This window comes from Poromitra crassiceps (genome assembly GCF_964638095.1).
Source record: "Poromitra crassiceps genome assembly, contig: HAP1_SCAFFOLD_49, whole genome shotgun sequence".
In the NCBI taxonomy this organism is placed as follows: domain Eukaryota; kingdom Metazoa; phylum Chordata; class Actinopteri; order Beryciformes; family Melamphaidae; genus Poromitra; species Poromitra crassiceps.
The window spans coordinates 1,261,761-1,277,947 of record NW_028152262.1 but is presented as its reverse complement, the minus strand read 5'-3'; the positions used below and the strand labels follow the sequence as shown (position 1 = coordinate 1,277,947).

The following is a 16,187-nucleotide window of genomic DNA, read 5'->3' as shown; positions in this document are numbered from 1 at the left end:
GCATGGATGAAGTATCAGTGTACTTTGCTCAGAGTTGGCGAGGAAGGGGCCACTATTTCTTAGGCAGAGGTGAACAGCAACTGATAATGCATTAAGCCCAGCAATGTCCTGCTTGCACTGTTTTAGTACTGTAAATACCACTGTTTTAGTACTGTAAATACCACTGTTTTAGCACTGTAAATACCACTGTTTTAGTACTGTAAATAGGAATACACAGAAAGTGTTTGTAGGCTCCGGAAACTTTCACTTCCATCAAGACAGGCAGGAAACATGGCAGGCAATCCATCAAAGTTATCAGTTTGAACTTCGAGGTAATACAAATCTAAGTATATTCAAATCTACAATCAACTCTACTTAAGAGGAGGGGGCAATATCTACTATAGTTTGTTCATGGTTCATTCAAAAGTAAATTTTTTAACAACAGTTGACCGTACGATCGCTAACGTAACCAGTTAAACCAGTTAACCAGACACCCAGCTAAACAGGTGGAACGCTTCCAAGTTGAAGCAACAAGAAGATGTCATGCTGGTTTTATATGTCTTCTGAAATCATGTGACCGTGGCATAATATCATTTGATACCAACATTTAGAAAACTGCTATTGAGCGTTGACTGAAAGTGTTGGTCAAAGTGATACATTATTAAATGTAAGTCACCAAACTATCAGCTCAGACGGAACACTTGTCCTGAATGTGTGTTTAAAAAAAAATAGCGTTCACATAGAGAGGCAAAGTGACCGCCTACTTCCTGCTTCAGCACTGTACCAGGGATTTTCCTCCGCCATTTATTTTCCCATAGACATTTCGTAAAATGCTTATAAAAAATGTTTTACTTGTTCAAACCAAACGGTTCAGATCTATTTAGAAACAGGAGAGACCACATAACATTTCACTCGGACCAAAACGTAAAAGAATTGCCGATTTAAAGAAAATATTCTTTCGATGTAGTTTTTTTAAGTTTTGGTCAGAGTGAAACGTTCTATGGTCTCTCCCAACTCTAAATATAGCTGAACCATTTGGCTTGACGAAGTAAAACTATTTTTATAAGCATTTTTTCAAAATGTCTATGGGGAAATAAATGGCGGATGAAAATCTCTGGTACAGTGCTGAAGCAGGAAGTAGGCGGTCACTTTGCCTCTCTATAAAGTTCTGCCAATCGATCCTTGCTCTCCACAAGAGCAAATTTAGACTGACTGAAGCAAAGGTCTGGCAGGTGAAAGGGAATTGGATCTGGAGGCCCACCTTGGCAGCGAGGTCGAGGGAGAAGATGAGGAGGCAGACTAACCTTGACAGCGAGGTCGAGGGAGAAGATGAGGAGGCAGACTATCTCGATGCTCTCCGTGAGGCCACAGGGAGGCTGCCAGCGCGGCGCCACCAGCCGCAGGTCCGAGGACAACGACATGGACGACGGCCGCTCCACGAACGCCAGCGCCAACACCACCGCTATGGTCAGACCCAGGCCCCTGGGGACAGTGGGCGGGGAGACAGCGATGGGATGGACATCGGAACATACCGTATTCTTTCTGAGTGACACTCAACTTGATGCGGAAACTAGTCAAAGAGCAGGTTTAGATTTGACTTGCACACATTAACTGCTGGTTATGTGTAAATACGGTCTTTAATGCAAATGAAAAAGTTTTAATGGGGTTGATATCATTCTTCAAAGTTAGTTTAACCTTCTCCTTCTTTTTAAGACTTCACAACTTCATGAATGGTCAATTATGTTAGTAATTGGGAGTAGTATTGTAAATTGAGGCATGAGGAATGCGAGATTCGTTCTCAACTGCAGGATGTGTTCCATTAAGGACATGATTAAATATCCTACAATCAGCAAATAACTATCATAAATCATTTGTGATTTACAGTATATACTAAAGACACAGCTGCGGTACTTTCAATGTGCACGCACGCACGCACACACACACACACACACACACACACACACACACAGCGTTATTCAGATAGAACTCAAGCATAAGTGACTTCAAAAAGGATTATGGTAAAGATTACAGGGGATTTAAAAGACAAATCTTCGTACACTGTTATACTGCATTAACAGTCTGTAATGTTATATCTACTGTATTATACTTTGATGTTCATGTGCATTCTAGCAGTAACTGTGACCACTTACCCTCAACCTGCCTCATAACCAGTGTTGGGTGTAACTCATTACAAAAGTAACATATTACATGTAATATATTACTTTTAGCAGTAACTCAGTAATATAACTTATTACTTATAGGATTTCAGTAATATTATACCAGTTACTTTGTCAAGTAACTCAAGTTACAAATTGAGTTACATTTGATTAAATCAAAGCACATATTTAAAAAAGACACAATCATTTCCTAATCAAACTGTGTGTTTTTATGCAAATAACCACTATAGATGACAATAAGAAAGGAAAATAATAACATTTAGAATTTTGGACTGTTTACATTGATTTCAAGGTGGTTGAAATTATTTTTCAGGATGGTTCCGGGGCGGCGATGTCATTCTGCTGCTGCTGTTATTTTGGTGAAAGTAATGCAAAAGTAGTGTAATAAGTAATGAGTTACTCTACACAGAAAGTAATATTGTAAAGTAACTTATTACTTTCAAATGAAAGTAACTAGTAATATGTAGTATATTACATTTTGAAAGTAACTTGCCCAACACTGCTCATAACTACTTCAGTTAGTGATATCCTACATTTCCCAGAATGCATTTCGACAACCCCCAGGGAAGGGGCGTGAACGTGTTGCAGTCTTGGAATTCCAATGGGTGGGGAGTTTACTGTACTCAGCAGCTGGTGTAGTAAAACATATATTATGGTCATTTTGTGATATGGGGCAGGAAAAATCAGACTTATTTCACTTTTAAACCCAGTACAATTTAATAAACAACACCACCCCTGCCCCCTGGCCGCCTGAGCAGTTGTTAGAAATTGTGAACCACGGCACAGAGAAGCTAGAGGCTAACAGAGAGAAATGAGTAGAATGACTGCAACTTACCACTGGAATATCTTTGAGTAGTACCACCGATACAGACGCAGCGATCTGGCATCGACCCGGTGGTTGATCGACCGATACTGTACAAGTTCAACAAAAAACAGCACAGAGTACAAGTCTGTTTAGATATTATGATTATGATTGTTATGATCGGCACCGTATATATTTGACCCATTGACGTGCCTAACCCCAGTCAAAACATTATATTATGTCATGTGTGCAGTGTTGGGGGTAACTCATTACAAAAGTAACATATTACATGTAATATATTACTTTTAGCAGTAACTCAGTAATATAACTTATTACCAATAGGATTGCAGTAATTTATACCAGTTACTTTGTCAAGTAACACAAGTTACAAATTGAGTTACTTTTTTTTTTATATATATATATCAAAGCACATATTTAAATAAAGATATAATAATTTCCTCATCAAATTGTGTGGTTTTTATGCAAATAACCACTTAGATGACAATAACAAAGGAAAACAATAACATTTAGAATTTTGTACAGTTTACACCGACTTCAAGATGGTTGAAATTATTTTTCAGCATGTTTCCGAGGCGGGGATGTCATTCTGCTACTGCTGTTATTTTGGTGAAAGTAATGCAAAAGTAGAGTAATAAATAAGTCTACACAGACAGTAATATTGTAAAGTATAACATATTACTTTCAAATGAAAGTAACTAGTAATATGTAGTATCTTACATTTTGAAAGTAACTTGCCCAACACTGCATGTGTGCGTCTGGTCATGCCTTTACCTGTATGGCATCTTCAATGAATATGACCGCTTGCTGGATGTAGAGGGACTCGTCATCTGTGAGAAACAGTTTGAGAAGCATGACCATCTCCAACATCACCAACAAATACTGTCAGACAAACAGTCCAGGCCAGAGCTGCTGCAGCGCGGAGATGTTTGTCCCTAGAACTGGTTGGATCAGGACCTGAGAAGATCAAGTTTCTTGGGGCTATTTAGGAGAGCTTAAAGACAAGCCGGGGTCTAAACTACAGCTACAAAATAAATAAATAAACATCTGGAAGGGTTGAAGTCCACTCAACTCCAAGGGAAAGCAAAGCTACTCTTATGAATAAAGAACTATACTCATATAATCAAAATGAATAGAATACTATGCTAACATCACAGGAAACTTGAAAGCTTCAAAATATCATCGAGCATAATGGAGTAAAGCAAATATACATAAGAAATACCATACTATAAGGCTACCATAAGCTCATTATTAAGTACCATGGACAAAATACAAGTCCCTATATTGTGGGAATATTATAATGTACTATAACACAGGTGGCCACTGAATGGCTTGTTGTTTTAAGCATAAAACCAATATAATGTGATACTTCATTGATATTGGTAGTTAAATAAGCTCTATAATAATTTTTATATATAATATAAAAATATTACTCTCCCCTCCCTCCACAGAGAGCTCAGAGAGTCAGAGTCTGGAGCTGACTGGGATTCAGTGTGTTGCTCAAGGGCACTTCAGTAAGGGAGTGTTGTCAACATGGGGATTTGAACCCTTGTCTTTTCAAGTCTCTCTAAGCACACATATACAATGTCTGCTGATTAACCAATCCCTATAGAAGGCTTAAAATCAAATGTATAGCACAGTTCATACAACAGTGTAGCCCAAAGCACTTTAGAAGAAGGAGCTTAGGAGCCTACAGCGAGGAGGACAGTGGTGTAGTCCCAATGTAACGCGTGGGAACGGCGTTCCCATACTTCTCCAAGGGGTGTTTTGTGTGTGTCAGTGTGTGTGCATGTCGAGCCAATAAAACGAGTGAAACTTGACAACGTTGTCATTCGTCCTATATTTAAGGTGGCCTGAATTATTCACACAGCATCAACTCGCAGCTTGAAGAGAGAAGGAAACATTCCACCTTAACTATATTTAAGGTGGGCTGAATGATTCACACAGCATCAACTCACGGCTTGAAGAGAGAAGGAAACATTCCACCTTAACTATATTTAAGGTGGCCTGAATTATTCACACAGCATCAACTCGCAGCTTGAAGAGAGAAGGAAACATTCCACCTTAACTATATTTAAGGTGGGCTGAATTATTCACACAGCATCAACTCGCGGCTTGAAGAGAGAAGGAAACATTCCACCTTAACTATATTTAAGGTGGGCTGAATTATTCACACAGCATCAACTCGTGGCTTGAAGGAAAAGGAAACATTCCACCTTAACTAGCTACAGCGCGGGGGAAACCTCAGTTTAATAAAAGCTATACTGAAACATACTGGCTTTTTCAGCATCAAAATATTTTTTTTTCCACCAGTACCTCACTATAACAAGTAAAGATGAAAAAGGCAGCCAAACATCCTTTAATTTTTCGGACCAGCTGCTAAAAAGGTACGTTTACAAGCATGAAGAAACAATGTTAAAAGCGTGTTTCTTTTCAACGCGGTTGAATCAAAAGTTAGCGTTAATCACCCCATTGCAATTTGCATCGCCAGATGCCAGTTGTGCAACTTGTGTGATCGCTGGTTGAGAGATTGTTTAGCTGTTTGTGTTGATAACTGAGTCTGCTCTGCTGTGCCCATATACATATTTTAGTTTCAGAGCTGCAAATGTCACGGGCTTCTGCAGTGTTTATAGAGGACACAAGTTAGTCGTGTGTCAGTGACAGTGGTTTGCAGCACTTGAGGAATCCGTGAGTTTGCTCATTTAATTCGTTGATATAAGCGATTGCCCCCCGAACGATTAATTAATGAATAGGCTGCGTGAACGTTAGCGTGTGTGCGTGCGGGGGGGGGGGGGCGCTTTGTTGGGACCTGTGCGTGTGCAGGTGTTCCCCATATAGGTGCGTTCCCCCACTTCTCTAGATAGCACTACACCTCTGACACACACACACACACACACAGAGAGAAAGAAAATTCAACATTATGTATTAAGAGCTGACCTGGGGTCAGCTCAGGGAATGTACGGTTTCATGATGAATGTCACCTCACTGTATCCCTTGTGCCATAACTATGCCAGAGGTCGCGTTGTCAGAGTGTCTCAGAGAGGTCTATGGAAGCTCTGACTTACCAGATAACCTGTTGCCTAACTCCTAATGTCAGCACATTCTCTACTATGTCCTCGGAAGATACGTAAGACACTGGTCCAATCTGACACACACACACACACACTCGCGCACGCACACGCGCGCGCGCGCACACACACACACACACACACACACACACACACACACACACACACACCTGTTGTCCTCCATAGCAGGTGCAGGTACAGATGGCTCCCAGGTATTCCTTCTGCCACTGATTTCCCACCTGGTACATTTTGCCGTCGTCGTAACACGTGGACTCATCTGGAGGACATGCATCAAAGACACAATATTGCATCAAGATGAATAATGCTGGAGTACACAAACCAATTTGAGATCATTAAGGAACCATAACGAACGAAAGACACGTTAACAGTAACACTTGTGATACAGGATGAGTGTGAACCACCAGCGTGTGTATCTATTTGTTTCTGAACTTTGTGTCCATCAAAACGGATGGAAATCTGCCGGAGACGGGCGCGTCATCAGCGCTGCCTGACAACAATGGACAGCTGTCATTGAAAATGAATTGAAATGTGTGTGTGTGTGTGTGATAATTGCTAGGCAATAATAATATATGATAATAAGTTGATTATTTAACGTGCTTACATGAACCATATTGTGATATACAGTATATTGATATCGAGAAAGATCCTTATGATTATCGTGATATTGATTTCAATTGTATCGCCCAGCCCCAGTATACCCTATTTGTCCTGTTCTCTCCCTTCTCTCTCTAACATAAGATTGTTTATTAATAGTGCTTAGCTAGACCTAGCTAGTCATATTCTCTGTAAAGCCCTCCGAGACATGCTTGTTGTGAAGTAGGGCTTAAAATAGACTTGACTTGTGTGTGTGTGTGTGTGTGTGTGTGTGTGTGTGTGTGTGTGTGTGTGTGTGTGTGTGTGTGTGTGTGTGTGTGTGTGTGTGTGTGTGTGTGTGTGCGTACGTGTACCAGTCTTGACTTACGTGGCTCGCATTTGAATTCTCCCTTGCCATTACCCAGGCAGGTGCAGCTCATCATGTGACCGTTCTCCGCGTGGCGATCCCATTTCTCGCCGATACGGTAGTTGTTGCCATTGTCATGGCACCACTCTGAAGGAGGGAGGAAGAAGAAAAAGAGACAGAGAGAGAGAGAGGATCAAGGGAGTGTGGGGAGAGAAGGGTGAAAGAGGAGTAGATAATGATGTAAGGGGAGAAGATATTATTTAATGAGAGCGTCCCCCAAACCTAAATTCTGTTTCAAACGTTTCCCGTTCCCACTGAGGAGAAAGACTCACATCATAGTCACACACAGAATGTGACACAAGGTACTGTAATGAACATTCCCATTCTGCAACACACATTTCTATCCACATATTTTAACATCACATCCTCCACAATGAACCTACATTCGCAAAATCACTCCTGATGTGGAGGAGAGAGTACATTAGTTCCCAGTGGAATAGAACCCATCGCGCACGTACACGCACACATACCCAGTCCATGCGATTACCTTGAATATATGACTTTCATATTCAATTGCTCGTCTCAGTTTTTGGTATCGTCAGGTTATCGATATGGACAATACAAAAAACAGACCGAGGCTGGCTGGCCAGTTAGCTTAGCTTAGCTAGCAGCTATCCCCTCTTACTGCAATGTTTTCACTGCTGCTTACAAACATGGCAGAGAGGCTAACATGGGCAGACCACAGGCAGAATATATTGAGTTTCCATACAGTAGCCTATATGATATACAGGGTATGGAAATCACCATACCGATATTATGAATAATATATATAAAATAATGTATAGAACTATATCATTGCACATTATAGTATATCCGATACAAAAATAGAGAGCAATTTACTGTAAATTAACAATTTAATTATTGCCTGCCAAGGCTGCCCATGCTCAGATTATATTACTGTGTTGCTCAGCATAGAATATTACAGTCCATGTTCTATGCAGTTTTGCACTATAGTGAAGGAATTTATAAAATGCAATAAGTATCAATCAAAAAAGCTTTTTAATTAGATACAATTTTGGTTCTCCTGATCCATATAAGACCTATCAGCACCAGGATGTAGATGTTCAGATGCTTTGTCCATATACTATTGCCAGATCGGGGGGTCCACCATGCTAATGCACGTGCTTCCATTCCTCACTTTCAGCCCAATCAATGAAATTATACAAAATCTGAGACATATTCATTCCTCCACTTTATATAAATTCCTCAAGTAAATCACATAGAATCATTGGACTTCTATGGTGTGTCTGCAAAGCATGCTGGGATGGGGTTAGTAAAGCTGCCACTCACTGGATGAATCACACCTAAAATGGCCGCTGCCCAGGCCCAGGCAGCGGCACCACAGCTTGAAGCCCGTGTCAGACATGCGCTCCCACTCGGAGCCCACCTCGTGGTAGGTGTGTGTGAACGTGTCGTAGCACACGTCGCGGTTGCCAGACATGGGGAGGTCACCTGGGACTAACGGTGCAGCCACATCTACGCGTCATTTGACCCGGGCTGACGCTTGGCTCTATGGACGCTTGACGCTTGGTGGGCGTGGAAATCCGGAAGCAGCAGCTAGCTCCCAAGCTAGCTGCTGCTAGATTTACTTTGCTTCTTTGAAAATTGGTGTTAGAGAGGAAGTGGAAGAGGACAGGAAGGGTAGGATAGGTCCTAGGACGAGCTCAATTGGCTAGCTTTGTACTTTGTCAAATTCCACCCCGCCCCCTCTGTTGCCCACTGTCGCTTCACACATAGATATATATAAAGGCTAGATAGCTTACCCGCGCTGCCGGCCAATGGAGAGCGACGTCGTCGCATGGCGGCCATCTTGCTACAGGGAGCTACTAGGAGTTATGAGCATCTGTTGTTGGGTTAGTATGGCAACATCATATGATCATAACTCCTAGGGAAATGGATGAAACTGCATGAAACTTTGTGCCTGAATCCCTCTCATGGCATAGATGCTTCGGTTTAATTTTGGTGTAATTTGGAGCTCATCAAAAAAATAGTGTTTTTAGTGGGGGGGTTTTTTTTTTGGTCTATCTCGGGAACGGAATATGCTTGTAATAAACCAAACCGTTTGTAAATCCGTCAAGATTTCAGCGAGTTATGAGTATTTTTGTCTGTGCAGGTCACCAGCTACCATAGAACGTACCAGAAAGGCACTGTAGCAAGATGACGGCCGTTCAACGACGCTGCTGACTCCGCCTTAAGCCATCTAGCCTTTATATATATCTATGGCTTCACAAACCTGCTACGCGTCGCTTGGTCTCCCAGCATGCTTTGCGAGGCGTCGAGCAGCATGTTCCAATACAAAGTGGATGGGCAGTAGCGTCAGCCCGCGTCAAATGACGCGTAGATGTGGCCGGGCCGTAAGAGGGTGGAAGGAAGAAAAAAACTCTGTTTACAAATGTATCCATTCCATGTGCTTTACCGTGGCCTGACTTGTTCTTCCTGCCACCGAGGGAGAGAGAACATAGTCGGGAATTAGTTTTATTTGCCCCAAATAATCACAGTAAATTCAATAGAGCTCAACAGTCACGTGACTGTCCGTGACGTTTCCAGCCCCGGAAGTAAGTTCCCCCATTCATTTTCTCCATAGATATTTGAAAAAGAAAATCCTTATATGATGAGTTTTAAGGCTGGAACCAAGCCAACCCGTGACTTACTGTATCTTGAGTGACCATAAAACATTTCAGTTGGAGCAAAAACCAAAAATGGCAAAGGCGGAAAAAATAAAATTGTCGTCTCTCCCCCCCCCCCCCCAAACTCGTTCTATAAGGATTTTTCTGAATGTCTAATGGAGAAAATGAATGGAGGAATTCACTTCCGGGGCAAAGAATGTCACGTGACTGTTCAGCTCTATACAACTATCAATGCAATGGCTATAAATGTAACACTACGCAATCAGCATTATAATTAGGGCAATATACTGTAAATGCCATGTATTATTATTATTATTATTTATAGTAACATTAGACAAGCAACTAACTTTGCTGTAGCTAAAGCATTTACTATAGATAAATGCATATCAAACTCAAGCTTTACGAATTGGCCTGTATAATAAACAAAATGGAGGACATTACAGCCACAGATAGAACTAATCTAATCAAAATGAGAATGAAGCACTGTTCAGCGTGCTTTGCTTCCATGTCTAACACGGTGAAATAGAAGAGAAATCATCTCAGCGTGCGCTTGGTCTTTGTCAGTGTGGACTTCTTTACCAGCATTGCCAGCGGTGATAACTTCCTCCAGAACCTTCTCTTTAGCCCCGCCCCTCATGGCCTCTACTATCACATTATAGGACGCTCCAGATGTCAGTCCAATCAATGTGGCACTGGTGGACGTGCCAGGAAGACGCATCTATATGGAAAGGGTAGAGAAAGTGATTAGAATGTGTGTGTCCACGTGCGATTACGTGTGTGTGTGTGTGTGTGTGTGTGTGTGTGTGTGTGCATGCGCGCGTGCGTGCGTGTATGCGTGTGTACCTGGAAGTCCCTCTCCTCCAGGTGTGTGATTGGGTTACAAGACACCACATATTCGGAGCTGTGAGGGATTGGTTGCCAGGAGATGGTTGTGATTGTCTGCGCTTCTTGTGGCAGCTCTGTCTCATTGTCGGGGAAACCAAAGGGCAGACCCAGCAGAAGACCCTCGCTCACCTGCAGGACCAAACACACAGTGAGCAGGGCTGTAGTGGGGGAAAAGGCTATGTCATGCCCTTATAAAAAAGGTGGATAAAACTATAAACTTCAGTCACCCACGAGACTAGATACAGTAGATGAGATGAGAAAACTGAAACCGAATCATATCCCTATAAATAATGTAAATATAATTTTATTATTATCATCACAACCTCTAACAGAGAGGAACCACGTTCTCCAGGAATGGTACCAATAACCATTCTCATTCAAATATCTTGAGGTGAGAGGTCAAGGGACCCCTTTGAAAATGGCCATGCCAGTTTTTCCCTCGCCAAAATTTAGCCCGACTTTGGAGCGTTATTTAGCCTCCTTCCTGACAAGCTTGAAGCTAACATGACATGGTTGCTACCAATAAATGCGCTAGGTGTTCTAGTTTAATATGCTAAGAATAGCTTCACTCTAGCCTAAAGAAAAATCCTGCTAGGACCAAGGACATCTACGTTTAAAATATGTGCATTTTCCATCATAAAATGGCGAGTAACCGCTATGCTGTATTTAAAAAGGTACGTAAACGGTGTGTACGCTCCACTACAGCCCTGAGTATAAGGACAGGACAATTATAACATTGTAGTTTGTTCAATATAATAATTGAATACAGTATTAAACAATAGCATAAAGTACATGACAGAACTCTCACTCACCCTGACCAAAGGTACTCGATTTCCATCTTGGCCTGTAAGAGGGATGTAGATCAGGGGGTCTCTTGCAGTGGGTCTCTGGCCCTCTTTGGGCCCGCTATTGATTCCGTTATTAGGGCCCAGGTTCTGGTACTCGGTGTAGATGTGCTGGCCCTGCTGGCCCGGTTGGTTCTGGCCACCGGTGCCAGCCAAATGGACATGGTTGGAGTTGAAACTGGATATAGGAAGACATGCAAGGAAGGGTGGGAGCGAGAGGGGAGGGAGAGGTAGAGGGGAGGGAGGAATGGAGAAAGGGAGGGAGAACAACACAGATGATTGCAAAACTCAAGAAGCAGAATAAAACGTGAGGACTATTCAAATGCTTAGCAAGAATAGCTGCTTCTGGACATGCATTGTTCTGCCTAATGAATAATAGCAGCAGTCAGGATGATTGTGCCTGGTCTCACCTCTTGTCATCGAAGGGCTCTGGCACATCCAGGATGTCGGTGCTGGGTCGGTGAGGGACAGGAAGCTCGGGGACCAACAGCTGGTGATCTGGAAGTGACTCTGATTGGACGAGAGACAGAAGTGTGCTGGCTGTAAGAAGCAGGCAGGGCAAAGCAAAAGGTACAGATCCGCTAGCACTCGTAGCATGTTTGTACAGTGCTCCTATTCACCTTATGTTCCAACACAGGGGTCAGCCAGTTACTTCCTATTGTGTTGACACTTCCTGTGTGACAGTACAGTACTATAGTGAGCAGGTAAAACAGACGGTGTTTTGAACAGGAAGTCATAACACAACTGGGTCAAGTGGGCGGGGCTACATAAGGTGAATATGATCACAGGAAACTCATGAAACCTGTCCATCTCTGACACTGCAGTACACAGGGAAATAATGCACAGCTTGGCGAGTTTTAGTGCTGTGTTGTAAATCAATGAAGTCTTATCTTTAACCTTTATTTAACCAGGTAAGTCATTAAGAACAAATTCTTATTTACAATGGCGACCTGGCCTTCTTCAGCCACACACTGCACACACCGCAGACACACTGCGGTCCATTTTGACTCCTGAACCCTTTGCTTTAGAAACCAAGCAAGAAAGCATTGTAAAGTTGCCCATGACTGCTGACTTGAGATCATCTTTCCTTACAACAAATACTAACGTCAACCTTTGGTAAGGAAAAAATATAAGCAACCATTCTTTCTTTAGGCACAGCAGTTACAGAAGGAAGCCAGCAGGGTGCAGCATAGCTCTAAAACGGCAGGAGATTTGTAATTTCCCTTTTTTCCCTTTTTCTTTATCTATTATCTTTATCTACCATTCCAGCTGAAAGGAAGTCATATACAGTATATTGTTATACAGTATTGTTGCATTGGATGCCCAAGGTAAGACTAAATAGTGATATTAATAAATGAGTCTGCATGTAAATGTAGTTATAGTTACTCTGAATGAGGGCTTTGTTAACAGAAATATGTATTGCTGTGGGCTAAGGCCTTTGATGTTCATGAGAACCATCTAAACAGGGGGGGAAAGCTCACACACGCCGCCTGCAGGAGTAATGCATTATTACAGTCAGATAATTCAACAACATACACTGACAATCCAGCACATTCAGACACAATAAGAGAAGATTACAATTAAGCTCCAAATTGCAATTCCTGACAAGGTCTCTCTGACAGAGATTTCAGAATCAGCTTTATTGGCCAAGTACAAGGAATTTGACTATGATTTTAATTTTGATTTGATGTATACATCAGACTCTTGAGCTACTTCTGCTCTCACTCAGAATGTCAAAATATAAGCGATGTGATGTATAGTTTTTGAGACTCATGCTAGTTAACTGCGGCGCTTCCGGTGGATTTGCGGTGTCGTGACATCACGCTGCATGATTCCTCGTACTGTATTAAAAAAAAATATTTGCAATGTAAATGTGTAATGAAAATGTGCTCATCATTAGTGACCTTGTCTCTGCAGAATGACATTTTTTAGAAAGTGTATAACTTTTTGTTTATCATATAGTGGCAATGTAAGCTTTCAGTAAAAATATAAAAGGGGCACATTTGGAGAGGTTTCTACAGTCCATTAACGATGATATCTAGAACTCTTGTATCAGGTGGAAGGTGGGTGCACTTACGGGTTCTGGCCTTGCCCACTAGAGGTGTGCTTCTCAACGCGTTCTGCAGGGCAACAATCTTAATGACATATTCTGTTCCTGGTTTCAGACCTATGACCAAACACAACAAACACAATCTTAATGACGTATTCTGTTCCTGGTTTCAGACCTATGACCAAACACAACAAACACAATCTTAATGACGTATTCTGTTCCTGGTTTCAGACCTATGACCAAACACAACAAACACAATCTTAATGACGTATTCTGTTCCTGGTTTCAGACCTATGACCAAACACAACAAACACAAAATGAAAAGATTAAATAAAACAAACTACAAAGACGTCTTTTCAGTACAAACTCATCCATTCCGAATATTGACAGTGTATGTAGGCATGCATGCATGTATGTATGTATGTACAGAGCTGATGTAAATCTCATGCTCCACACTCACCGTTGATAAAAGCGTAGCTCTGTCCGGCGTGTGGTCGGGGGGTGAGTTCTAGAGGGTAACCCCCTGCCTCCTCATAGGTGACGTAATAGCCAGTGACGCGTGGACTGTGAGATGGCTCCCAGGTGAAGGAGATGCTGCTGGGGGTCAGGGAGGTGAAACGGATGTTGGTGGGAGGGATGACCACCGGTTTGGCTGGAGGAAACAACAAGCAGCCAGTTATTTTTCATAAGAAACATACATACATAGCAAATGTATCCTCTATACACACTCCATCAATTTGGGCAAAAACTATAAAGCAAATAAACGAATTGCTCGGGAAATGACCGTTAGACATCATTAAAGGGATATGCCAACATTTTGGGAGAGTACTCGTGCACTCACCACGCAATGAAATAATAATCCAAAGTTACGGGAAACGGCCATTTTCCAAGTAAATCCATTGCCAGAACTAACGCGGTGGAACCAAAGTTACTTCCGCGTTTGCCTGAGGCACATGCGCTGTGTGCAGTCATCAGTACTTCCTGGTATTTATTTCCTTTGAAAATGACCGTTTCCCGTAACTTTGGATGATTATTTCATTGCGTGGTGAATACACGAGGCACAACATGTACATGTGAGTGTTTCTGGCGCTGTTGGAATGTGTATTTTTGGTGACTGAATGGTGGCAGGCTCATGTACCGTTTACTACCATTCAGCTGCTAAGCTCACTAGCAGGAGGGGTGAAACCCACTTTCTACTGCTCGCACAGGGAAGAGAAAGGCATCTATCCACATTCTAGTTTTACTATCGGGAATATGGCAAATAGGCCAATCTCCCAAAATGTTGGCATATCCCTTTAAATACGTATCAAAACCAATATTTGGGCAAATGGCAGCTATTACACACGCACGTGTGATCACACAGGGATGTAGACATCTTCTTCCTAATACTAAATAGTACCTACAAGTTAGCACATTTAGGTACTGCCATTTACCCAATCATTGGTTTTGTATAAGTTACATACTGTACGCATTTAATGATGAGTTCACCCAAAGAATTACTGGAATTTATCTACTTTCTAATTTTGCCCCAAATTGATAGAGTGCATATTTTGATGCTGTGGCGTTTGCATCCATTTTTGAGCATGCCAGAGTTGAATGGTTAATGGATATTACCTGTGGTGGCAGTGAGTGTGAACGGGGAGCTGCGTCCATTCCCATTCAGAGTGTAGATGTTGATCTTGTAAGTGGTTCCTGGCTGCAGACCTGAAGAGTGGACACACATAGGTTAACGGGGTCAGTGTGCGTGTGTGTGTGCGTGTGTGCGTGCGTGTGCGTCCACTTTCATATCCCTAATAATGCACGACCACAGATCTAGGTTGACAATTGAGTAATGTTAGGGAAGTATTCTTATGTGTGCACATGTTTATATATCGATCTATCTTCCTATATTTGCGCACCTGTAATAGTGTAAGAGCGCAGGTCAGGGGTGATGGTCCTGTGAATGGGGGTGTGGCCCGTCGCGGAAGTGGGTGTGACCTCAATCAGGAAGCCAGAGATGGTCTCCGTCTTGGAGCGCCAGGTCAGAGTGATGGAGGAGTGGGGGAGGTACGGTGGTGCAGTGGTAAGCACTATCGCCTCACAGCTCGAAGGTCATGGGTTCGATTCCCACCTGGGACGAGGTGAACGCTGAAGGAATGCGTGCCCGTCCGCATGTCCTCGAGTGCCCACCGCCCGGGTGGGGTCGGCAAAAGGGCCTTTCTGTGTGGAGTTTGCATGTTCTCCCCGTGCCTCCCGGGGGTTTCCTTCATATAGGAACCCCCTTCACAAAAACATGCAATATCCTGGTTGCTAATGTGGTTGCTCCTCTGGTCATTAAGGGCGCCTGTTCAGAGGGAGGGGAACTGGTTGGAATAGCGTGATCCTCCCACGTGCTATGTCCTACCGGTGAAGCTTCCTCTGTCAGGTGAAAAGAAGTGGCTGGCTGACTGCCCATGTCTCGGAGGAAGCATGGAGCCAGTCTCGGCTCTCCCCAGATCGGCAGAGGGTGGAGCAGCAACCAGGATTGAGAAATCAAATGAGCACTAATGGGGGATAAAATGGGATAAAAAAATCGGGGGGGGGGGGGAAAAAAAAAAAAAAAAAAAAAAAAAGAGTGATGGAGGAGTCCTTCACGTCGGAGATGCGCACACGGCGAGGGGGACTGATATCTGCAGAAAGAGAAAGGAGAGAGAAGGGTTGGGTGGTGAATGAGAGTGAGTGAGAGAGAGAGAGACA

General features: G+C 42.7%; 1 protein-coding gene across 1 annotated transcript in view; it reads right to left on the bottom strand.

Annotated features, from left to right (window-relative positions):
- Positions 1 to 14,355, bottom strand: part of LOC310800727 (two pore channel protein 2-like) — a gene marked incomplete at its 5' end in the record, with an annotated part of 37,885 nt that extends 23,530 nt beyond the window's left edge. Inside the window, 14 exons of the mRNA XM_083664662.1 lie at positions 1,284 to 1,461; positions 2,992 to 3,068; positions 3,751 to 3,806; positions 6,215 to 6,283; positions 7,027 to 7,152; positions 8,356 to 8,523; positions 10,272 to 10,410; positions 10,536 to 10,706; positions 11,390 to 11,600; positions 11,833 to 11,962; positions 13,500 to 13,589; positions 13,713 to 13,763; positions 13,933 to 14,124; positions 14,343 to 14,355. Of these exons, the coding sequence (XP_083520788.1) occupies positions 1,284 to 1,461; positions 2,992 to 3,068; positions 3,751 to 3,806; positions 6,215 to 6,283; positions 7,027 to 7,152; positions 8,356 to 8,523; positions 10,272 to 10,410; positions 10,536 to 10,706; positions 11,390 to 11,600; positions 11,833 to 11,962; positions 13,500 to 13,589; positions 13,713 to 13,763; positions 13,933 to 14,124; positions 14,343 to 14,355 (1,671 nt within the window). The remainder of the gene's footprint in view (positions 1 to 1,283; positions 1,462 to 2,991; positions 3,069 to 3,750; positions 3,807 to 6,214; positions 6,284 to 7,026; positions 7,153 to 8,355; positions 8,524 to 10,271; positions 10,411 to 10,535; positions 10,707 to 11,389; positions 11,601 to 11,832; positions 11,963 to 13,499; positions 13,590 to 13,712; positions 13,764 to 13,932; positions 14,125 to 14,342) is intronic.
- Positions 14,356 to 16,187: the final 1,832 nt, after the last annotated feature.